At 34.5% G+C, this 26852-nt stretch overlaps 1 protein-coding gene across 2 annotated transcripts in view; it reads right to left on the bottom strand.

The window, feature by feature from the left end:
• Window positions 1–26852, bottom strand: part of LOC127833883 (reticulocyte-binding protein homolog 2a-like) — a 70338-nt gene that overhangs the window by 530 nt on the left and 42956 nt on the right. The window contains exons 1-20 of one of the 2 annotated variants that reach the window (XM_052359378.1): window positions 12399–12546; window positions 12136–12260; window positions 11701–11848; window positions 10825–11049; window positions 10597–10685; window positions 10285–10449; window positions 9738–9932; window positions 9415–9575; window positions 9105–9321; window positions 8479–8616; window positions 8081–8278; window positions 7797–7950; window positions 7474–7609; window positions 5804–6012; window positions 4858–4955; window positions 4374–4550; window positions 3974–4028; window positions 2513–2721; window positions 2118–2202; window positions 1–1447 (exon numbers count right to left, since the gene is read on the bottom strand). The exon at window positions 1–1447 is cut by the window's left edge and continues 530 nt beyond it. In XM_052359378.1, coding sequence (XP_052215338.1) covers window positions 1218–1447; window positions 2118–2202; window positions 2513–2721; window positions 3974–4028; window positions 4374–4550; window positions 4858–4955; window positions 5804–6012; window positions 7474–7609; window positions 7797–7950; window positions 8081–8278; window positions 8479–8616; window positions 9105–9321; window positions 9415–9575; window positions 9738–9932; window positions 10285–10449; window positions 10597–10685; window positions 10825–11049; window positions 11701–11848; window positions 12136–12252 — 3006 coding nt within the window. In that variant the 5' untranslated portion in view covers window positions 12253–12260; window positions 12399–12546 and the 3' untranslated portion in view covers window positions 1–1217. Of the gene's footprint in view, window positions 1448–2117; window positions 2203–2512; window positions 2722–3973; window positions 4029–4373; window positions 4551–4857; window positions 4956–5803; window positions 6013–7473; window positions 7610–7796; window positions 7951–8080; window positions 8279–8478; window positions 8617–9104; window positions 9322–9414; window positions 9576–9737; window positions 9933–10284; window positions 10450–10596; window positions 10686–10824; window positions 11050–11700; window positions 11849–12135; window positions 12261–12398; window positions 12547–26852 lie in introns of those variants that run through there. The other variant, XM_052359379.1, reaches the window with a different exon arrangement.

Raw genomic sequence — 26852 nt, 5'->3', positions numbered from 1 at the left:
TTCATGTATTGGACAATTGAAAGTTGATTTCAATATAGTTTTATTAAGTTATTTACAATATCATTTATAATGAGATGCCTTTAATATTTAAATGGGTTATCTTTAATTCGCCGCTTTCATCTTAAATAGAAACATAATGAAAAAAAAGTTCTTATATTTTCGATAGAGAGACTTCTGAAAATGTAAATAACGTAACTTTCTCAATTACCTTGATTGTGACCAACATTCTAAGATCAGAATTTATATTAATTATCATTAATTACCATTGTGTATAATGTTGTACATTGTGCATGCGTTATGTACCTGTGTCGTTTTCAAATGAATCTAAATTACAGATTCATTAATTAATCATTTCGTACAATTACACAAAACACATCAAGTATTTCACCTTTAAGTATATTAAAACAACTACAATATACACAATACTACAATACTTATCAGCATAATTTGATTTCAAATGGGAAAAAGTCACATATACAAAATTTGTGTTTCATACTGTAAAGCATCATTAAAGAAATATTATAATGAAAAACAAAATTACAGAGTAATGCACTGACTTATTACATATCTTGAGACATAAACATTGGGTTTAAGCAGGCATTTGCAGCAAGGAGATATTTAAATTAAATAACTTTTTATTTCAGCTATTATGTTCATAAAAGTTAATAACAATGTACCATACACATTTAGTAAAATGTGCACAATAACACAATAAATTAACGCATTTATGCCCAGTGGACTCTCCCATCTTTCTCAATTGGTTCAATTTATTTACAAAATTAGGGATGTCTATATATTTTTTTCTAAATGTAGATTATTTCTTACAGAAATTCCTTTAAGCAAACAGCGCAGACCCTGATGAGGCGCCGCATTATGCGGCGTCTCATCTAGGTCTACGCTGTTTGCCAAGGCCTTTTTTTCTAGACGCTAGGCATAAATGGGTTAATTCGAAATATATTGATAAATATTTTATTAATATATTCTACAATTTCGAAACTATTATCTATAATTTAACGCAATAAAAACCGTTTGTAAATTGTTAGATTTATTTGTTAATAATGAATATAACAACAGACTAAATAAGTTAAGAAAACTGTTAAATCAAGACGAAACCCACAAAATGTCATATACATAATGCTACAAACACACACCAGTCTTCTAAGTTTACATTCTCAAGCATTATATTGCGTGCTTTACTAGACGCAATGCAATTGTGTTTACTTTAAAATAAGCTTTTGGAGCTCTTCTAAAGCATCTTCACCAAGATTAATGGCATCGTCCGATTCTCTCCATTCTGTCAATAGTTGCACAATCAGTTCAACTCCCGTGTAGTCTGCTTTAATGGCCTGCAACATCTCCGGTTGAATGCTAAGAACAGACGCCAATTCGTCGGGTGACATTGTAACAGACGGTGCAATGGCTGCAAGTGCTTTGTCCGTCATTGTCCCTTGAGAAGGAGGAAAATTATTTATTACCATTAAAATAAATGGTACATTGCACAATACTTTTATGTACATTAAATATACTCATACTTGTCAAGAAATACTTTATGGGTCCTATATCAAAGATACTTTTAAATGAAATATTAAACTGCATTGTTTACAGTAAAAAGTATCATTGCTTCCTCAAATCCAAATTCACGACCTAAACACCCTATAATACGAAGTTTTCATGTAAAAAGAAAATTATAAAACACATGTGTGATGCGCTAGTTCCAAATATACAAACTCCAACCCGTAACAAACTTTGTGTATCGGTTAATGATGCAAATACAAAATAACAACAAGTCAGCGCTGTAACCAATCTTGGTACAAATGGTTTGATTATAAACTACTTCCTTAATTCCAACGTCAAAATTGTAAACGGGCGAAGCGCAAAGGATCATGAATTATAAAGTTTTGAACTTTACATCAGAATGCGTGTACGATGTCCAGCTTTAATAAACTCTGTTTCATCCATAAGTACGTGGAGTAAAATTTAAGATACATTTGCTATTTTAAATCACTGAATTTCTTTTAAGTTACAGATCCATAAACCACATCGGGTAAGAACACTTACACTAATGTTGTGTTGAAAAGTGAATTTAAGCGATTAATGAAATTATAATTGGTTATTACCTTTTTGGTACCGAACGAACTGTTTACAATTCTCATAAATGTCAGTATGATGATGGGAGTACAGACTCTCAAGAATAATCTGAACCTGTTTACAAAGATAATTCGTTAAAAACGTTGTTAATGCGTACGTTATTCAAAACAGCATTCAAATATGTAAAGAAGTGCCATCGTTGAGTAAATTACGATCGTCAAAAATTATCTTTACAGTCATGTCAACGTCATTTTATGTTCAGTAATTGATTTATATACACCTGTAATGTTGTGAATTCATATTATCTTTAATGTATACGTCAAAAATATATTTACATAAATGTAAATGTAATTTTATGTTCAGTAATTGATTCATATACACCTGCAATGTTTTGACTTTATATTATCTTTAATTTATACGATACCTTGTCATCTTGTTTCGAGGTCTGTTTCATCCAGTCATGGAGAACATTTCTACACAACGTACGCTGATCGACTTCCAGTACCCTTCCTTTAGCAACGCGGACCAAGGACTGGAGCTGAGTTTTATCGATAAAACAACCAACAATGTCCCGCCAAATTTCGGTTTGTTTGTCGCAGATGCATTTCGACAAATATCCAGCAAGGCTTGTCACTAGAATAGAAAAGCAATATTGAAGTCGATAAGATTCAAACAGTGACATTTTGCATTAATCTACCTAACGATTGCTTAATCAGCTGAGGGAAATTACGGCAGATACGTATACCATAAAAATGCCAATAATTATTTAACAAGACATATCTTGTAACATAGAAAGGCATTAGTTGTAAAAATAAGAGATTAATCAATTAAATACTTTATAATAACATGAAGTTTAATGAAAAGCTTAGTATTTTTAAATTGCACCAATTGTTTTTCTTTAATCAACCGTTTAGCAATTACTTATATAACTTGTAAGTGTATTGCATACACGGATGTATAATGGTATATCTCATGTAAGTACACTAATCAATATTTATTTGATTTGTGTATAACATCCCTGTGTCTATAAAGTAAATAAAAACATGTGTCAAATACTCGTGCATTTGTATAGAAACGTTGCATGTGTGTACTTAAATAATATAACGATTTTTCTCGTATCTATTCTCTTTCAGGACACTGGTTCGGTAGTTTTGTTTTCACACTGCAAATATATGGCATTCACCGATATGTAATTCATCCATTTATTTCCTTAGAACTGATAAAATCACAAGTCATTGATACACATATCATTTATAAACCGTATTTCAACATCGATAAGTGTTCATGATATTTTATATCTTTAAAGCATAGCTCTGATATAAGCATAAAGTCTTTTATCGATAGCCCAAAATTGGTTTCAATTGGCGATTTACTGATCCTTATATTATGTAGTGTCAGCAAATTCTGAGATTCTGACAAGTACATTCTGTGATATGGAATTAAATACGTATAATATAATTTTCCAAACTACATTTATGTGTCTATGTGTCGTTTATTCATTTTCACAGAATACACTGGGTTGCCTTATACTGAAAAATGCACAGTACTGATTCATCTAGAAATTGACGCAAGGAGTTAGCCGCTATTTTGGGGGATTTCTTTCAAATCAGCCAATGAAGTGTCAGGACTTAAACGTTCGGGTAAACTCGTAAAATATTTCTCCAATATTTTATAAGCTTTTGATAAAGGTCATTACAGTTCACCCTGGGTAGACATTAACTTTGAAAAACGGTCTTACAATAATTATGTTTATATCAATTAACTTAGTAACCTTTAAAACTTAGTTGTGTAATATGGCAAGAGTCAATATGACGTATATTCTAGCTAGAAGTTCAGTACGAGAACAAATAATACATAATGCGAAACTAAGTTAAGCTTGTCTTACAATAATATGGGAATCGAATTCTATGCACTTCTCTTTGACCTCTAGGAGCATCAACCTGTTCGAGAGTAGACAAATGGGGTACAACATACAGAAACACACACAAACACTTCATTCACTTCATGGTCAGACATGCTTAATAAAAGACTTAGTTCGCTTCGTTCACACAATAAATCCCTATTCATGATTTGTGCAATGCAATTGTAATGAAACATGTTTGTTTTACAACGTGTTTACATCGTATCGTTTATATAAGATATGTAGATGGATTGGACTTTCTAATTGTTGAGGATTACGTTAAAAAAACTAGGGCTTGAAGGTACTTACATAAAGTCTAAATATAGTTGGTTTAAATAAATAAGTATCATGAGTAAATCAATTTCGATCATATAATTCTCAGAACCTTTGGTAGATGGACTGTAAACTCAATTTTTTCCTCAGGATGTTCAGTGCCGTTGTCAACAGTAAACTGAAGGAGTCCGTTGTACTCTTGAAGATCCCTTTGCAGGTAGATATCTTTTGCTTGAAGCTTCACGTTTTTATTTATTTCGTTCATGTACTTATAGAACGTAAACGATACCTACAAGATTGAATGGTATACAATGCACGTGCAGTGTTTACTATATTCACACGTTGAAAGTCCTGGTCAGTCAAACCGATGTCACTGTTATTGGAATATGATCAACTTCAAAACAACATAATGGCAATACTAGGCACATACTAGACACACAATACACGTTCGAATAAGAAAATGTATTGCACACTTCTGCACGTGATTTTTTTATACGACGTGTATAGATACTAAGCTCATAAACAAATATGTCCACGTTAAAGTGGATAATCGTAATGAAAAGTTATAAATTTGATTATAAAAAAACTCAACTTACTGTCCCATTGTCGACATCTGAAATTTTTACATTTCCCCGACTTGACAAATACAGACGCTGTCCTTCTCTCAAACTAAGAATACTATAGTCATCTTGTCCTACAATGTTGATGATTAAAGCAAAGTATAATATCCAATTCAATACTTCGTTTATGTCTGACCGCAGAAAAATACTTTTATGGACCAAAACGCCCTGTGTTACTTTATTTCTTTAGTTTGTAATATTGAGTCTATTTATAAGCATACATGCATTGAAATGCTCGCATACGAAATATTAAATCCAGGGATAAAGAAACATATTTCAATCGTTTATTCAAAACAAGAAACCAATGACAGCAATGATATGCAATTGAATATGTAGTAAAATCGTTCTTAACAATATTTAACTGATCTTTCGGAAAAGTGTTTATTCAGCAATAACCACTTAAATAGCATTATGTTTTTGGAACACTTTTATTGTATGAAACGTGTGCAAACTATGATAATACAAACGTATACCCATAATACACACGGTTCATTAAAATTCGTGTACATCATATACTTAGTTATTAAATTTGGTTTTATATAAAACTCACAATGTCTTCAAGCAAAGGTTTTAAGTAACATTAAATGTTTTAAAAGCGGTTCCTAGGAACCAGATTTCAATAACAAAATGCGTTGTTTATAGAAAAAGTGTCAAAATATAATTTGATAAGTATTATACATATGTGTGACCATATGGCATTTTCCGAACCTTAAGTTGGGTTCAACTTTCTATTCATTTTCGAATATACCTATTTATAAGATAATCTTGTTTCCGTGTTAAGTTCAAAACTAAGTAACCAGTTTCTACACACGTGAATGGTTTGATTTTGTCGTTAGTCGTGTATAATGTTTACATAAACAGATTGAACACTCACGATCTTAATTGAATGAATGTTATTGAAGCTGTCATTTGAAACACTTACCAAGTGTAAAACCATCATCGCTTAGTCGTTGAAGTTGCGCATTCAAGGCATTTGGTTGCACGACTACAATCTTGGCATTCTGAGGATTCTTTGCGTGTTGTCTCAATACAACGTGTACACGTGTTTTGAGACTTTGGGTATGATAGGATTGGGCTAACTTCAGTGCGTTTTCCTTCGGGGACGTAGAAGGGAGCTCTACCTCCACAATCCTTCAAAATATTAAATTTGAAATGAACAGGGTATACCATAATAAATATGCCAATGCTTATTTAAACGTGTACCGTTAAAATATTTTACATTCTCAAACGAATTCTTACACTATTCAAGCATATGATATTGAAATTGAAATTGCTCTTGAGCGCCAAATATTAAAAGGCACATTAGCCACATAAGAATGTGTGACTTGATAAATATCATATCGCCATGTTTAATCGTTATAAAAATAAACATGTTTTCTTACGATGAGATTTAAAAATATGTTATTATGTTGTAAGTTTAGAGATGACGTTCATTCTTTTCCAATAAACCTACGCTCAAAATAACAAAACACTCAAAATAATTGCAAAATAAATTAATGTTATGTTAAAATCTACAAACTTTGTAAAAGTGTAGACAAATCTAATCGGAAGAAAAACTCAAAAGATCATACAATGAAAGGTGTTATTATGCCCCCGGATCGAACGATCAGGGGTATTGTGTTTTGGTCTGTCTGTCTGTTTGTCATTGTATGTGTGTTTCTGCCACAAAACCTTGGTCATAACTTTTGCAATATTGATGAAAGCAACGTCATATTTGGCATGCATGTGTATCTCATGGAGCTGCACATTTTGAATGGTGAAAGGTCAAGGTCATCCTTCAATGACAAAGGTTAAATATATCGCTTCAAGGCGCAGTAGGGTGCATTGTGTTTCACAAGCACAGCTCTTGTTATATAGTATCATAATATTATCATTTTCAAGACGGTCTTCAATTTATGCTCAATGATCTTTCAACATATTGATGTATTACCGTATATATTTTACTAAACATATAGATAATGATTTCACTGAAGCAGAGCCTATATTTTAACATATAAATGAACACTAAATACTTATATAAAAGAGTCCAATTTGGTCGGGAAAAATTGTAAAGGGAATTCGACATTAAATCTTGAGCTGATAATTAACACTGCTGTCCCAACCTCTTCATTAACAGGTGGCTTTTTACATTTCGTTTTCGGGACCTTTGTTTCTAGTGGGTGTTAAACAAAGAGACCTACGTAAAAAATCATATTCATACTTAAAGGTCAATTTAAAAACCAACGCATTTAATAAAATAATAATTCGTTCTAAAGCTCTTATTGTCAATTAATTGAAGGAACTCAATAAAACTTAGCATAAAAGTTACCCTATATCAGACGGTCATTTTCATGCCAAACTAAATATACATGTATCTTCTTTAAATTCAATGTTACAATAAGAAGTCATACTATGAAAAATCTGTGAAAATAAAATACGTCTTTTTAAAGCCCTTTTTATTATATTACTTTAGGACCTAGACAGCTACGGTTTATTTTTTTTTATCTGTCAAAATAGTATGAAATGTAGATCGGAATGACTTTTTGTATTTGCCTTGAACGGATTAGGCGATTATTACTTGAATTATTAATACGAGCTTATGCACATACGTACGTATATCTTTCTCTGTTTGCTGGAAGTTTCACTGAAATGACAATATTGCTGGTGTCTTTGTATTCTCGTTCGGCAAAAGACCACACTTTACCTCGGGACATTATAAGATGATGACGTGTGCCTCGCTGACGGAACCCTATCATCATACAATAAAACCTTTAAAAGTTGGCATGTTTTTATATTCTAATACAATACCTCAAGTGTTACCAATTTATTAACGTAACATTATAAATACGGTTGTAAGATAAACAACGTACACCACTTTTATGAATATAGGTTTTTTAACAAAATATTAACATATGTCATTGAAAACGTATACTTACCAGGCTCAGATGCTGGCCTGGCAATATCGACTTCAAGGTCTTTTGTCGGGGCTTTGTCACATACAATAGTTATCATTGGTCCCAGAGAAATGACTTGAGAAATAAGATCAGAATCTACTGTACTTACGTCCGCATCTAGTGTTTTATTTATTACCTGAACAATAAAAACGTTATATAAATATATTATATCTGAGCATCAGTATTCAGTTCAACAACAATGTATTGCATTCATGTTGTCGTAAATAAATATTTCTGTTTAAGCTTGTTTCAAATTGATTTCTTACAGATAGTCGGACGTTCGTTCTTGTAGAAAATGCATCTCTTGGAGTAAAGAGTTTCACATTTTTGTCAGTAGTCGAAGTAACGGTAAGGCCAGCTTTATCTATTATCACATTCTGACTTTTTGGTCTCGATACAACTAGGATCTTCAGCATGTCGAAATCGTTTGCTTCAACCCCAATAAGGTTTGATGTAGAGAACTCCTTGAACACAGTGAACTAATTGATGCACGTAGCACGTATTTAACATTTTAAACCTAATTATAACATTCGTTTCACAAGCCATGTTGAAATCTTGATGGTACTAATCAAGAAGAAATTACACCTAATATGTATCTTTTTGTAACAAGTGTTCAAGTGAATCTTAATCTTATAGCAACTTAAGAAATGTGTTACATATGTACCTCGTTATCTTCAATTAATTGTGTTGGTCTAATAACTTCAGATGTTAGCCAGTCACTGCCGTTGATGGAGTATTTGATTACGAGTTCTTCAGATGCACTCGAAACGGGATTGTGCGGTAAATATATCCGTGATGGACACTGTAAGAGTTTTATGTGATTTTTTTAATTGGACATTTATAACATATACTCATGTACGATAAGTTATGTTTTATACAAGCGACTATCAACATTTTGCATTAATTATGTAAGAGTTCTAGATAAAAAGCTTCACGTTCAAAAATGGGATTTATTTAAAACAATACGGTATAATTTTGTTGGTACATATATCGGCATACGTGTATATAATTATTGTAACACACTAACACAGTGATCAATTTCAAAACATGTTTGACATGATGCATATGTTAACAATAGACATTATTGCTTTTTAATACGAATCCTAATAGGCTTATAGTGTTTTTCTGGTTTTAATATGTTTAGTTCAAGAAAATTTCCAGACGTAATACATAAAGACAAGTTCAATTGATTTTAATAGAAACGCGTTCTTGTTTGTGTGGAAATATTGTTTTATATGTATTATATATTTAATAAACAACTGAAATAATAAAATATACATATTGCATCACCTCGGTTGAAACCGAATGTGATGTTGTTTGAACTTTAATAAGTGAACTTGCAGGCCTCTCGTCTTCGTCTAAAGTTTCTATGATGTCATCAATCTCGTCAGACGCTGTACACTGTACACTGTCTTGTTGTATTTCATCCGAGGGAGACGCAACCATACAGCATAGGCCCTCGTGATACGGTCGTCTCCCATCGACTTCATCACACGGTCGCTCAAATCTAGTTTATCAAAATAATGATATCATTTAGTGCTACAGGGTTGAGATCAGTATCGTTTTTTTTAAGTTCACTTAATAAAAAAATACAACATACATTATTGGTTTCCAGTTGTTCGGATTCAACCGCTGTGCTCTCTCTTCCTCTTCCTTTCGTTTCTTTTCCCGTTCCGCCTCTTCTTTCAGTCTAAGTTGCCTCGCCTCTTCTCTTTTCATCTCTCTTTCTTTCTTGATGCGAATCCTTTCCTCTTCAGCTTTCTTTTTATGTAAAAAAAGACATCACTTTTACATAATATTTTGTTACAAATATTGTCTTCATGTTGAAACACACGTTTCAAGCCAAATACATAGCATCGTTTATTTTAACGGAAGTGTTATGTTTAATATTTTTGCATTTACTTAAATTTTATATGATAATACCTTTTTCCTGTCTTCTTCCTCTTCCCTTTGTCTATGTAATTCTTCTTGTCGCAATCGCGCTTCTTCCGCTCGCTGTCTTATTTCTTCTTCAATACGTTGCTTTTGTTCTAATGCTTTTCGCTCTTCCTCAGCGCGTTTTTGCTCTTCTTCCCTACGCAAACGTTCTTCTTCTGCTTTACGCTTTTCCTCTTCAAGCTGCAACCAGAATTTATGTTATTGGTACGTCAAACTTACGCGATATGTTCTTAAAACATTTGTGATAGTTGCTGTTTGTTGGCAAATATATGTTAAATGAGAGCAAAATGTAATTAGAGACAATGCTATAAACACAGTGGTGATACTTTATTGCGTTTGAAATGACAGAATGGTACAATAACTTCTTGCACGGTATTTCCATGTTAATTCTATCGTTGCTTAAAAAATGTATGACGCATAATGATGATAAATTATTGTGGCATGTTCTGTATAAGGTATTTTGTGCTAAGACATGTATGTTCTGATGTCGTCAGTAATAGGATATACGTTAGACATTTCAGTTCAAGCTTACTCGTTTCCTTTGTGACTCCTTTTCAAATTGTATTCTTTCTCTTTCTGCTGTTGCTTTTCGTTCTTCTTCTTCATGTTGCTTTTTAATCTCTTCTTCGCGTTGTTTTCGTTCTTCCTCTCTCTTTTGCCTGTCTGCTTCTAATTGCTTTCTTTTCTCTTCTGCCGCCTGATTAGATAATAAAGTATTTAAACTTAATTTAATATCATATCTTCGTCATTGATTACTTATCATAATTACACAACTAACATTTTTATTAAGTAAGGTAAATGTGTTTTCTAAAAGATGGAGTTACATTTATCAAAATAAGCTTACCTTTTTCCTATTTTCATCGTCAATTCGCTTTTGTTCTAGTTCTGCCGCGTGACTCATTTTCTTTGCATTTTTCCAACTGTCAAGGCACCCTGAAATCGAGAAAGATACTTTCCATTCAACAAACTTGTAAACATTCAATCGCATCGAAATTAAAATAAAATAACATTTTAAATTCGTTTTATTTAGACTCATTTTTTGTTAATTATTAAAATCGTATATAGTGCAAACCTTTTAAATCATCAAAGTCATTTTGTGTTAGGATTATGCTTTTGTTTAATTTGTTTATCTTATCTTCGGTGTTCTGTATCAATTCGTTGAGACGATCAAGCAAAATGTCTTTAGCCGCTTCTTCCAAAGCCCGCAGTGTTTTCATTTGATCAATTGTTTTCTTATCAAGTGCATACTCTACCAACATTCTCGGATCATCACGGATTGGAAATGAGGGATATTGATCTGCAAATATTTGAATTTCCTATATTGATGAAGAAAGAATATTACGTGCGTGTAATATATGTCCTTTATGAGTTTAATAGTGTATTTAACGCTTACAACACAATATTAAAAAGATCACACTTCAGTAACAAAATATCCCGATGGGTGGATTAGAGCTTTTTTGTTTAAATATAACATTGTATTTTGAGAAAAAAGTATTTTTATTATTTATAAAGAGTTAAATCAAGAGTGGCCTTAACATTATGTTAACATAAACAGTACAAAGGCTTAATGATTAAATGTTTTGCTTTTTAAATTAAAACAGCATACGACTGAAATGTACTTCCGAAACAGTCTGAACTCATTAACAACATCTTTAAATATGATGTGTTTCTGAGTATTTCATTTGAATGAATGATTTGTACTTTAGTTATGGTTTAGTCAATATCTACACATTTTACTTGTAATGAAAAAAAGGCATTTTCTAAAGATTTTACTTGTCATTTTACTCCTAAAGAAACTAGTTATTGTACATGACTCACCTACACGATCGGTGGTCAACCATGTTGAATGTACTGAAGTATATATTTAAATTTGATTAAAGAATATGCTTGTTGCTGATATAAAAATTAGAATATGTCGTGTAGTGTTCTTTTTTAATTGTGCTATTACCTTTAATTGACTTAATTACGTCTTCGATGGCTTGTTGAAGGACTTTAATCTGGTGGGAAATCGTTTTCTTCAGCTCATCTATCTTTAGCAAGATCGATTCTGCATATTTTCCGACGTTTTCTAGGACTTTTGCTGCGTCATTAAAGACCTAAAGATTGCATTGCATAATGCGTTATCCCTTATTGACACCATAAATACACTTAGAATAGGCCTGTTGCCAAATTTACTATTTGGAACATCGAGTAATTTGGACTTTAAATACATTTAATCAGCTCTTAAAAATATAAACAAGTTCTTTAGAAACGGAAACACATTATAAGTGTATTGAAATTGTGAATTCAACTAAGAATTCTGATTGCTGAATATACAATGGCAATGCAAACTGTATAATATGTTAAAACCCCTGGAATGTTTGATTGTTAGACGTTAACTTGCCTGTCGTTGTTGGTTTCGAAAAGCTTCAACTACTTTCAGTTCCTTTGGTGGTGACGGTAGATCCCTCAACGTTTCTATTGCTCGCCCCAATTCACGAAGAGCTGCAATATCTTCCATTTTGCTGACTGCAGTATTGATGTAAAAAGTAAAATATGCAATAATGTTTTCTGTTTATTGTTATGTGCCTTTACGTTTTAATTCCTTTACAGTTACTAAAACAGTTAAACTAATTATATATACGACAAATGAAAGCAAATAATCACCCAATTTATTATAAGAATTCCAGCTTGAACTGTTAATAATCCGGTCTATCTATGAAGAGTGTCAAATAAAACACTTGAAATTCCTACTTATCTGTCAAGTAAAATAGAAACGTTATCTATGCATAACCAACTCGATGTATTGAGTTTGTTATCTATGAGGATATTGGAATTGGAAGCTATTTACAGATTAATAGTTTGAATCAGGTATTCCTTGTTTTTAAAATGAAATCAATAAAATAAGATGTTCTAATGTTAGATAAATTAAATCGGTATGCTACTTTTTTATGAATCTGTTCGACGGACCGGTTCTCAAATTTATCAGCAAACAGTTAACAATAGAGTGATTCACATTAGCAAAATGGAATGAGTTTATAGTTCAACAAACGTGAATATAAGCCCCCTACCAATTATCAGAATCTTATACCATTTGATCCGTGACCCGTGTACTTACAACCGTCGGAATAACTTTAATTGCATCATTTAAATATAACAACGTTATCAAAGAAATATAGGCGTATTGTTTTATCATAGAAATCCAAAAGAAAAATTGCCTCAAACAAAAATTGTAAATCTGATAAGAGACGATTTATCAACCCAGATTACAGTAATTAAAAAAAGGCAAACAAATGAAATGTATTCGAGTTTATGTCACATGCATATGCGTGCGACGGGTATGTCTTTGTTTCAATCTTGTAAATTCCTGTCACAAGAACTAGAACTTTGTTTTGGTTTGAAAAAAAAACAACATCTTACGAAACCTCCCATATCGAACACAATACCTCTTGATCGCTAGCTTTACACAATATTATATACGCAACAACAGCTTGTGCAAAGAAAATGAGGAATATAATCAATTCTTTTTATCAATGCAATGGGCAATGAAGTGTTCAAAAGTTTTTGAAAAATAACTATGATTTATAATAACACATTTTTTCTATACTGAAACAGTATATTTTTTTATATAAATAACAGACTAACAAACGTTTTTAATTCACAGTTATTAACGCTGTTTGAATTGATCGTGTTTTATATTGAATTCATGTGAACAGTGATTTCAAAAGCAAGTAATATCTTTGGGATCAAAGATTTTAAGTTTAATCGTCTGATCGATTGGTTAACGATACAAAATTTGAGTAATTCCCACGTAGGTCGACATTAAACGTTGTCTAAAACCGTGAGATGAAGTACTTTTTGAAAGCTTGATAAAAGTGGTACGATATAGATTGAACCTATATGAGTGTGCAATACGTGATTATCTAGAAGTTAGACGAAGACAGATATCGTATCAAGATTAAGCTTCTTCGCGTGTATGTGGGCGACTTTCTTCTTAAGTAAAGTGTTATCATTGTATGAAAGGGTTGGTTTTCACATGTTCGTATTCCTGAGCCTTATCCTTATAATGACAAGTTAAACAGTTAAAAAGGGTACATAATTGATACTGATTTTAATATTTACTCAACACTCCGTTACCAGTTAATATCATGTATATGAAAGTTTTGTGGATACTTCCGGAAATATATGCTTATACAAACTGATATGATTATGAGTCCGCTATTGCGGCTTAACCTATTGTATCATGCTAGCGATTGTTGTTGTTTTTAAAATCAATTGTATACATAATGCATCCTCTATTTTTCGTGCTCTGCTTTATATATTTCTAATAAAAAACAAAACAACAGAATACATGCCATAATAGATTTTGGTTTGCGTTTGTGTGAATAAATACATTTTAATAAACACTTAAACTAAGAAGAAGTAGTCGTGCAAACTATTGTTCAGCTCTAAGGAAAGTTTTTTATGAGGCCGTTTCAAGCGCCGACCTCTTATGTGATTTGTTTCGATATATTTATGTTGTTTTCTTTAATTATTGTTGTTAATTACAGACGTAAGTCTTTCAATTATTCATGGCTAAATGAGAGCTTAGGCGCCCATGAAATAAACTTCTTTTAATGACCGCTACAGGGTGGCGACACACTGTGTAATGCACATATTAGTGCCCTATCATATCCGAGGTGTCGGTTTCGGCAGATCATCGATTTTAATACACGAGTGATCGGACAGAAAACAAAATTTTCACGAGTGAGTTATATAATAAATGCGAGCGAGTTATATGATAAATGCAACAGGGATCAACATTAACAGTTGTCCTATTGCGCCTGACAAGTAAAAGTTGGGTCCGGGCAAGTTATTGTATAATCTAGTTGTCCGCCCAGGCAAGTGCAAAAAAGAACGAAGAGCATTAAATTTAGACTTTAATTAGACTTAAATTGCTGTAATCATTTTGTTAAATGTGAAAAAAATAATAAAGTTTTGCGGTGTATCATTTTGATCTTTATTAAAACATATGAGGTTTACAGTTAATGTGATATTTCATTTTTGAGCAAGTGGCTCTATGTTCAAGTAGATTTTCTAAGTACTTGCCCGACAGGGCAAGTTGGTTTTGAGGTATATGTTGAGCCCTGTGCAAGCGTTCTCAATACGGTTTGCAGTATCCTTTTTCATTAATAAACAACACAACTATTTAAAAAGAACTCTTACTTTCAGAGGCAAAACTGCAACTTAATATAAGAAGATTGGAAACAAACAATCACACAATGAATAATCTGGTTTCCAACCAAAGCAGCGATTTAAATCTCAATGTGATATCCAAAGCGTGTCAAATACAAATATTGACATTCTATAAAGATATGGCAGTAAAACATAGTAGTTATTCATACCTGCGTAACAGGATTGATTGATTTGGTTATCTTCGTATATGATCATTTAGAAAGATTTGTAGATAAACCTTTCTGTCAACTATTTTACGGTGCAAATGTTTAAATTTGAAATAAAGTATATCATAGTCTTACATTTTTAAAATTTTGTTTTCAACTATCTTTAACATTTTGAAAAAAAACTCGTTTAAGGATGATTGGTGTTAAAAAGCAATCGCTAAATGTAAAAGAAAACAATTGCATGTAAAAACCATTTATACATCTATTTTAGAAGTAACTCCTATAACTTGCAAAATTAAGTCCATAATTACAATTTTTCAGAATTACATGCTTAATCGCCCAGCAAACATCTCTAAATTGTCCAAAAGAGCAGTTTTGTATTTTTCTTTGGCTACACCCTTTCTTTAAAGGTACGTGTTAAGAAAGTGTCAAAAATAAAATTGTGGAACCTGTTTGCCACACATTTAAAAATTTAACAAAATTACTGTTCATAAGGGGGCACGAACACTTTAGACGTACACTGATACTGAAAATATATTTTAACTGATGAGTAATCATCGATGGAAATCGAAAAAAAAATAAAGCGTTACGTCTTCGCGCAGTTATTGGACAAATAAAATGAATCGAAATGTAAAATATTGTTTTACTACTGCACTGAGAACAATTGTTCAGTATTTGCCATAATGGCTGAATTTATAACTATTGCTAATTAATAGCTATCGCGTGAGCAATTAATAGATATCACGTTCGCACGATATAGCAAAAGGGTGCGAAGGTTATAGCATTTATAGCGTACGTATGGAATAGCTATGGCGCGAAAACAAATTACTATGGCTCCTAAATGCCACCGAACATAAGAGTAAGAAAATATTATTTTATTTAGCCTCGGTACGAAATAGTGAAAATCTAGAAACCGTAACCGGGGAGAAAATCGACCTATTTTCACATGTGTGCCATATTTTGTCATATTTCAATTTTTCATGTAACATTTATTATTGTTAATGTTAACATTCAGTTGATTTAGAAAATCTTGCGAAATTTAATATTTGATACAAGAAACTTGATTGAGACACATAATCAATGTTTATGTGGGCAAACATTTTTGGTTTGTTTCCAAATTTTTTAACGGTAAACTTTCCATAGAAACGAAAGAAAATAAGGTTTTCAGCACCGTGTAAATTGTTGATGTTGCGTGATACGACAGTGATTGGTGCACAAATAAGAAACAAAAACTATTATACGTAAAATAGACTTATTTAGTAGCAGGTTTGGCCTTCTTAAGATTGATTTGATTTCATTTAAAATACCGTGACATTTAACGAAAATAAAGTTGTTGATAGATTTAGTTAAAGCGAGGCTTATTTATATCAAGTAAAGCAAGTTCACTGTTGTTGAATCGTTTTTTGTAAAGTCTGCTGTTGTTAAGTGTCTTGTATGATTGTTGCAATTATTCACTAGCATGCTCTGTATAAATGACTAGTTTGTCTGCCATTTTGAAAATTCTGCTGTAATTAATGTGTCACTAATAAGATATAATATCACACGGTAAAGCTTAAATTAAAGATACCGTAGTATGATGTTGATGCCTGTTGCTTTAAATACCCATTGTAATCAGTTTAACTTATAGGACACATACACGTGCAAACAATAAATAAAGAAATATATTATCAATAATATATGCTTCGCAAATCTATCGTTTCATGTGTCAATGTTTGAATTAGGCACCCCTGAAGGGAAATTATCACGTTTTGGTAAATTGACAAAAAATGTTATGATGTTTTATAGGAAACAGTAATTATGACCATAAATCATGCTCTAAAATTATATTCATTTTTTTGAAGATTCAAAAACCGGAAAATTACAAAGCGTTACAAACGCGAAAAGATTAAATAATTTGGAAAATTCAGTTATTATCATTATATTTTGTGACAATGCGAGGCTTATTTATATCAAGTAAAAAACGCAACACTCACTGAAAAGCACGGATGGCCGAGTTGTTAAGGTGGCTCTCTTTTACTTCAAGGGTCAAGTTAATCTGCGACAAAATCGGATGCACACATACAATAGCTAGAAGAACATATACATGTGTTAGTTATACAGTTATACACCGCACATGATAAAGCGTTAATCTCAAAATTATGACATAAGATCACGCGTTCAAAGTTTATCACAAGGTAAACGCAATACCAAATATTTTCTTAGCTTAGAGAAATCAATATAAAATAGACAAAAAGGTTACAAGTCCTCGAAAAAGAGATCAATAATAGTTGCAGTTCTCATTCAAACGGTTAATTTGTATGAAAACCCTTACACATTTAAATTGATCGATAACAATAAGTATCCCCACGCGTTTAAAAGCGCGGGGATATTGTATTAATCTCCGCTCTCTGTCCGTCCGTCCTGGCCACTATCTCCTCCTACACTATTAGCACTAGAACATTGAAACTTACACACATGGTAACTATGAGCATATGTGCGACGGTGACGAAGACGGAATTTTTATCTGACCCCTGTGTCAAAATTTAAGGGTAAATAAATGGGTAAAATGGGTAAAAACTCATTTTAATTCTAATATGCAACTCACATGATAATAACTTTTAACCCAGGGTTCATATACAAATTACAAATAGTGCACCGTCGCACATATGCTAAAAGCTACCATGTATGTAAGTTTTCATGGTTCTAGTTCTAATAGTGTAGGATCGGATAGTGCCCGAACACGCCCACCCAAAATTTTGTTTTAACATAACTTCTTCATTTATTGACCAATTGATTTCAAACTAATACTGAACATCTCTTATGACAACACGGTCTATCTCGACCATCCATGTCCACATTACCACCCTAGGGCAATTGATAACGGTAAATGCAGCTTTATATCCGTACTCTTTCAAATTTATCGAGAGGTCCACGGGTACTACTTCCCCGTACCCCCCTTCCCCCAAGTTTTTTCGTACCCAACATTATTCATATCACATATTAAAGTTACATATTAAATTATCATAAATTTGAAAGCATTTGTGAGCAAAAACTTTCACTAATTGTCCCCACTTTTATTCAAAACGACACGGGTTTTTTTCCCAATTCAAAGAAGCCCAACCTTATTCTTACAATGGCGGACAAAACAGCAACACCGGTACCTGTGATGAAAACTGCTTTTGTCCACTTAATTGCTCTCTGTATAATTCTTGTGAAGATTAAGTTGAATTGTATAATACAGACATTAGCTCATTACGCAGTAAAGTTATTGAATAAATCTACATAAATAATACAAGTCTGTGAGAGGAAGTACAAGAATACATGAGCAATACCTCATTTAAATTGCCTGATTATAAAGGAGTTATGCGTTTTGTTTACTTTTAGTAAACGTTGATCGTAGTTGCTACCAATTTTCCATCTGTTTCTTTGTGTCAATACCTAACTAACCCTGCTCTGTTTTTTCCAACTATTCGTTTACATTTCACACGTTACGCGACAGCATTTGTTTTAGAATAAGATTGGTCTTAACTATTACTAAAGTACCTCATTCCAGATAATTAAGATACATTTAAATCAATTTTAAACTAACGGGGCGGGGTTTGTTCGAACAAATGACAATATTGCTGGATTGAAGTTCGCATAATTCAATATATGCGTCGTGTTCTGAGAAAACTGGGCATACCGGTAATGCATGTGTGTAAAGTGTCGTCCCAGATTAGCCTGTGAAGTCCGCACAGGCTAATAAGAGACGACACTTTTCGCCTAAATTGAATTTTTGCTAAGAAGAGACAACATTTAAACGAAAATAAATCATAAAAGCGGAAAGTGTCGTCCCTGAAGAACTGCGGACTGCACAGGCTAATCTGGGACGACACTTTACGCACATGCGATATGCCCGGTTTTCTCAGAACGCGACTTGTATATTATCAACATTTCGCGCGTCAGTCAACGCTTTGATTTTCAGTCCAAATTAACCCATTAATGCTTAGCGTCTAGAAAAAAGGCCTTGGCAAACAGCGTAGACCCAGATGAGACGCCGCATAATGCGGCGTCTCATCAGGGTCTGCGCTGTTTGCTTAAAGGAATTTATGTGAGGTGCCCTGCCGGCCTTGGAGACACTCTGGAACCGTCTGGGAGTCTCCTGTCTCCTGCAGGTACCAAGACGGTATTGGCACCGTCGCAGACTGTCTGATACTCTCTTGCAGGTGCTCCGGAGGTCTGGGAGACTGTCTGGCACAGTCTGGGATTCTCCCGCAGGTGCCCAGACGGTCGTGGCACCATCGTAGACTGTCTGGGAGTGTCCTGCAGGTGCGCCGCCGGTCTTGGAGACTGGCAACGTCGCACACTGTCTGGGAGTCTCATGTTAGTTCCTCGCCTGTCCTTAAGACTCTCTGGCACCGTCGCAGACTGTCTGGATGTCTTCTGCAGGTGCCCAGATGATTTTGGCACCGTCGCAGACTGTCTAGGAGTCTCCTGCAGGTGCCCAGCTGGTCTGGGAGACCTTCTGAAACCGTCGCAGACTGTCTGGGATTGTCCTACAGGTACCCAGACAATCTAGGTAACGTCGCAGATTGTCTGGTAGTGTCGGGTTTTGGGTGCTGACAAAGCGTCAAGCGACGAGCAGTCGTGGTGTGAGGGGTGGACTGCGGTCGCTCGACCGTATGTCGAACAACGCGCGGTCGCTTGAGGACCGTCGCTCTTCATAAAATCCGATTATCGTCGCACGACGATTATTCGCTGGTACAACCATAGTCGCCCGACCATGGTCGCTCTCATTAAACCGGACCCTGGCAGAATTCAGTGGTGTAAATAAACATACTTAGACAATATGTCACACAAGCAAGTGATTGCTTTGTTCAAAATCAAAGAACTAAAAAGGCTTATTCAATGAACGGAAATTCGAGATGTTAATGGGTCGTACACAATGGCATGACTGTTAAACAGGCAAGATCATAGTATAACTATTGTTTACGGCTCTTATGAGTAAAATCCCACATAAACTATCAGTGGTTTTTTTATTGACAGCACATCAGATTGACGCTGATAACAACAAAAGTCTCGAAGCTTAACGTGTTTGACCCGATTTTGTGTTGATGATAAGGTAATTATAATATTAATCCAACTTTCAAAGTAACTCATATCCAACTTTCATATGGTCTTGCCATAAAAGATGGCGGATAACAAGACATTATACCCACCATTAATTCATTTCCGATATTGCAAGCCTGGCGTCAATTACAAAATGAATAATATTCTCTTACGAAAATAACAATAACACAAAATGCCGTATTACTTCTACGAGTCTCCATTTTTTCTGAATTCGGACACCCTCAGAAAACAGAGACCATGCATTGAACTCTTATTTTAAGCCCAGCACCCTCATAACCGCCCCACAACATGTATCTTAATCTTCTCAGTTAACATGCAATAACATATTACAGGTTTACAGGTTTATAATACAGGATTTAACCACCAATGCCATAAAATCGATACCTTGATGGTTTATATATCGGAATAGAAGCTCTTTACAAATAGGAAAGACAACGTAGGTTAAAAATCGATTGAAGGGAGTATAACCATAACCAAAGTTTATCTATTAAAGTAAGAGTTCGTTTTTCATAGAATAAAATAAGTATTACATTAATCTACGTTCAGAACCCCTCGCGATGATGCGTAATCATAAATGAAAGGATCAACTTCATTGTATACACGTGATACAGATTAAAATATAGATCAATCATTATGATCACAAGAATATGAGTACCGACTTATCAACCCAATGATAACACATTTGTTATAAGCACATGGGTTTAAATTATAATGATATAAATATCATATTATTCTAATTTAAAATCACACGGGAATAGGTGGTATAGCGGAGTTAATAAAATATAATATCGTAGGCCCGTGCCGTACTTATTAAATTGTTGAAAACTTGCGAAGTGATTCAATATTGTTGAGCGTTATAACAGGGCTCATAATAAGGCTTAAACTCACTAATTGGTATTCATTTTTAAGTTTCTGAATAGACGACAACTGTTGATATCACTGGTATAAATATCTATGTGTTGTTGTTTTTTTCATGCCAATAGTACATTGTCATCGAGCGATGTCGAACATTTCCACGATAAATTGCATTTCTCACGAACACAATTATATACACTGACCTAAACTTCCTATATGTTAAGGTAAAAAAATAAATGCTATGTGTGCTCTCTTCCTCTCGATATTACAGCGAAACGAATATGTTTTTCGGATTCGGAGTAGGTTAAAGAGTTGTATTTGTATTAAATAAAATAGGTATGAAACGCCATGTTTGCGAATAATCCGATTGTGGAACCCGCGGAAATTGTTTACCGCATGGTAAAACAATGGCGTAACTAGTAATAACTAGTTTTGAATTAGAGGATACGTACAATCGGATTATTTGCATTCTATTTAAAGTCACTAAATATGTGGTACATACTTTTTTTTATCAGATTTCGAGTTTATTCAGGATAATTTAAGTTATATATTATGAAATTACTGATTTGTTCAGTTTTATATTTCCCATTATTTTCCTTTTAAACTCTGGTCTGTAGTAAAGGTTAATAGTGTTTTCGCATTGAATTTGTGCATACATGTAATACAGTGTATATTTCATTAACATTTAAATTACACAATTTAATGGTAAACATAATAATGGCCCTACCGTTTGATGAAATTCAACACGAACCTCAAAATGCATACGAACGTAGGATGTACATATACTGCCGTCATTGTTAAGTGGAAATGTTCCAATCCACTTTGATTATTTATGTTTAAAAGTATGTTGCTGTGTTGCTTTTCGTTGCACGAGAAGAACCCATATATTGTGCGGTGTTGGCCAATGCGACGAAAATTATATGAGTCAAGAAATTGGTGATTTGCGTACCGAAACAAAAACCACCACGCTATGCGCTTGGTCCTAACATAAGATGGGACACTGATCACTTCGCACGGATCAATGACAGCAAAAATGTAAAGAGGAAACTGGATGTACAATGCTGGGGTGTGATGAGCCAGAACTGTTACTCAAATGCGGCATAGAAGTCATAACGAGTCGAGCCACTCGTGTATACATATACATATATGCTTTACCCACGATAAAGGTTCTGGTATAGTCGTAATGGATAGCACAGATTACATAAAAAAATAAAAGGTAAAATTTGCGATAGTAAATTAGGTAAATAAGGTGGTAGACAACCTGTACAAAAGAGGTTCCATAGACAGTGATCTCCGACAATACATGACAGGGAACGATGGCACTTCCGGTAAGCTTCAAGGAAACCCGAAGTTACATAAGCCAGGAATGCCGTTACGCACCATTGTGAAAGTAGAAGCCACCCTGACAGAGAAAATGACGGAAATTGTTGAGGACCAGTTGCGAAGCTATGTGACGTCACTTTTTTGTAAGAGACACTATGGACTTCTTAAACAAAATACAAAAATTAAAACAACCTCTTCCAGAAGGTACGCTAATATTCTGTTTAGATGTGAAGGCCCTGTATCCAAGTGTCCCGAGAGATGAGGCCCGTGCTGCTGCTATAGAGGCTTTAAACAGGCGAACGGACCCGGAAATTCCTACAGAGGATGTCATCGTGATGATGGACACTGTGTTGGAGAACAACACCTTCTCATTCAACGACGAACACTTTATACAGACTGAAGGGACGGCAATTGGCTAACGCCTCGGGCTGAACAATGCATCACCTACATGGGTGCTTGGGAAGAGGAACTGCTCCGGCGATCAGAAAAGCAACCACTCGCATACTTCCGGTTTGTGGATGATGTGTGGGGCTTATGGACGCGTGGTATTGAGGCACTTCAACCCTCGCATTAAACTCGAGCTCCGCTATTCTTCAGAAAAACTAGAGTTCCTGGACACGATGACATCAATACGGAACGGGCGCCTTCAAACCGACCTATATACTAAGCCTACCGATAAACACCTGTACCTACACAGGGATTCTTCGCACCCGGAGTATACAAAAAAGCAATACCATATGGTCTGGGTGTGCGTGCGGAAAGAATCTGTTCAGAGGAGATTGCCTACCGGAAGCACAGACAGGCGGTGAAAACACAGCTTCGTGAACCGTGGATATGACGGAGCGTTTGTGGAGACCGAATTGATAAAGGTCGACAATAAAAAGAGAGAGACCTTTTACGCGAAAAAGACAAAGTCGGAGCGTAATACAAGGATTCCGCTCGTGATAACGTATTCGCGTGCACTACCCAACATCGGCCGTGTCATCCGTAGACACCTACACACGCTGCACACGTCTGATATAATAAAGGATGTGTTCTCTGAGCCCCAATTAGTAGCCTTCAGAAGGGATTGCAACCTGCAAGATATCCTAGTGCACAAAAAACACAATAGGATGTTATTCCGATAGCCCAATATGAGCGGGCCCTGTGGGGCGCAAAGATGCGCCATTTACCCGTACATGATGAAGGCGGAATATTTCACATATCCCAGCGGCAGGAAGTACAGCGTCAAAAATCTAGCTTAATGATTGCAAATCATCTAATGTTGTGTACGCGGTCAACTGTCGTCATTGTCGCAGGTTCGTGTATGTAGGGAGAGACCGGGGGAACTCTGTACCAGCGACATCTATTGAATCTGTCGCGTATTCGCACACAACACCGTGACCCGGTAGCTGAACATTTCTACACAGACGGACATTCCATGGATGATTTCCAAATAATGGGACTCGAAAAACTCAACGGGTCGGACGAGTACCGCAAAACCATAGAGCAATTGTGGAAGTCAAAACTAAGGACATACCGACCATATGGCATCAACGTGCAAGAATTAACGTTAATAAAAGGGCGCGTAAACAACGTTGACGCCGGAAATGCACGACGTCATTTCCGTTCATAATAAACATCTGAAAATTAAAAATGGCCGCTGATGAAGACCGTCATTCGGTACCCCTCGCAGATTATCATAATCGGACTCGGGAGAAATACGAGTTGAAATTAGTCCGCCCACGTGATACCATTCTAAGAATGTTACAACAACAAATACAATAACAACGATGGCGTCAGATCAGAATGTGATCTTTGTGTAAATAGCCACAGAGATGTTTATTTAAGTCACGGAAGAAAGCGGGAGGACTTGAAAGCGGCGGCCTTAGAATTCTTCCCACTGTATATCAGCGTTATCCAGCGTATATGTGCCAACTGCTGGTCGAAAATATCAAAATGTCGTGCATTCAAACGGTAAAACATGATAAAAAAACAAAAACTGTCCATTACTTGTACACTCTTTAGACATAATATTATGCTGATCATGTAGTTATCCAGGTCATTTGCATTGACGTACCAGGTCAAGATGTAGAAAGCTGACCGGCAACAGAAATGACTGGCTATTCGAGCAGTCTTGCCAGCTCCTTTTATAATTTCTGTGCCCCCCCCCCCTAGCTGAAATAATTCACGTTCAGAATAAAGCCGAGATTCTGCCAAAGCAAAAATCTTCAAAAGACTCTATGGCGGCAATTTATATTAACTACCTCCCCTCACCCAACCTCCCCAAGCACCATTGCTATAAATCAATAACAGTTGATTGAATATAATTTTAATATGGCGCCAGTCGGTTGATAATATGCAGGGGGGGGGGGGTCCACCATCAATATAGTGATTTTAGATTAAATACTTTAAAATGTATAGATCTTGTATGTTTTATTGCAGCTAGATGTTGAACAACAATTTGTGTTTACATTTACAATTCGGCATGCCATTTGAGTGTCATTTGAGAACATGCTACGTTGATGCACTAAATACTGATAGCTTGTATATTTCTGACAGGAGTATTCTTTGGATTTTACATATATTAGTACGCTTTATTTGACCCTTGTCAACTGATCATTGGTTATTATATACGTCATGAACCCCTGGGTTATTATATTCGAATATCATCCAGTTTACAAATAACAGAAATCCAACAATTACATTGTGGTTTTCTTTGGCTTGTATGCAAAGAGCTCATTGAACGCTGTAAACTAACATGATACCCATGTTTTATTGATTTTAGTGGGCCAATATTATGATACAACAGCATTGGTATAACATATATACTTGATTCTTTGTCTTGTCCATGCAGATCTGCGGAAGAAAAGCTGGAAAATGTTAAAACGAGAGCAGTAACTCCACTTAAGGGAACTCAAAAAACGTAGACGGATGTCAATAGCTGAAAACCTTATCTGCAGCACAGAACAGTTAAAGTCTGCCACGAGGACGACACCAAAGTGAGTACCGGCTTTTGAAAAATTGGTGTCCAGTATAGAAAAGCTGAAATTAGGTATGTATGTTTAAGCGATTTAAGTGTCTTAATTTGGACCTTTAATTTACTGATAATCATAATGTTAGGTGTCAGGGATTTTCTCAGGCCTTTTAAGCAAAATTTTTACCCATCACTCTTATTCTACATTTTGCCATATTTTGGGCCTTATCTGAATCTTATCTGGTCCCCTGCCTCTTTTACTGCGGAAAAGAAGGTCAGGTAAACTTCAAACATGGGGGCGGCCTGTGGATTATCAAATTTGAGCAAATTTTACAAAATAAAAGATTATGTTCGGGTAATGGTTTAAATAAATCAAGAATACACCAATATATATGTTATCTGTATTTATTTTGAATGTTTCATCAAATTTGATAGAGAAATCACGATTTGTGTAATAACCATAAATTCGGATGTTCACGCTTACGTTGTGATTTCGGATATTTTCTAAATGCTGACTTGTGTTTGTTTAATGTCACACACTGGATACTGGTTAATTACTTGTGCTGCTTTATTCTCTCTTTTTTTAATATTGCCATTTTTAATCATGTTTATCGCAAAATTATCCATTGATATTAACATTATATCCAAAATAAATCTTTAATTATGATGCTTTCTCTAGGAGGTTGTTGTACTGATAAATTGCAGTGATAGAAAATGTCACTTGCATAAGAAAACAAATGCATTGTTTGTGCACATGAAATGAGTGAAGTTACTGGGACGGATCCAGGATTATTTCAATGGGAATCCTGAACACTTCTTTGGTACCCGATTAAATATTCAAATATTAGTTTAACTAATCCGACATAGTTTGTCGAGGAATTATGGGGGCATATGCCACTTCAGTCCCCTCAGGATCTGTCCTGGATATAATGTTCATTAATTGTGAGTATGTCCAAAATCTAGCCACAATGACTTGGATGGAATCCAATGATACCCCTGCCTATGAGCAGATAATACTCCATGATAATGTTGTTATCCAAAATAATAAAGAACATGGAGGGGGACTAGAAACCCTGAGCATGTTTTGGGATTTTTTTTTTATCAAGTACTTTGAAATCATTAATTAATATTTGTTGTGGTATAATGAGCCGCATTAAGCTAGATTGAGCTTAAGCCTTTGAGACCAGCTATTTAAAATGGTTTGGTTCAGGAAGCATGCCAATATCAAATAAGTAGGGTATATGTCGACTGTCAGGTTTACTTATTTAATTTTGTATATTGAAATATATTTATAATAGACATCCTCCTTTAAGTCCTTACAATTAACACTATGTTTCCATGAAAGGATGCACTTTTTCATTAATAGGACACCATTCTTTCATTAGTTTTATTTTGCTATTCACCTAAAATTTATTTTCAAACAAATTTTCATTAAATCTCTAAAATCTTCAATTTCGCCTTAATTTTTTAATCTTAATTTAAAGAAGATTTTATCATACTTCTCATTTGACATATATA

The sequence above is a fragment of the Dreissena polymorpha genome, chromosome 6 (assembly GCF_020536995.1).
Source record: "Dreissena polymorpha isolate Duluth1 chromosome 6, UMN_Dpol_1.0, whole genome shotgun sequence".
Lineage (NCBI taxonomy): Eukaryota > Metazoa > Mollusca > Bivalvia > Myida > Dreissenidae > Dreissena > Dreissena polymorpha.
This window is presented reverse-complemented; position numbering and strand designations above follow the sequence as displayed.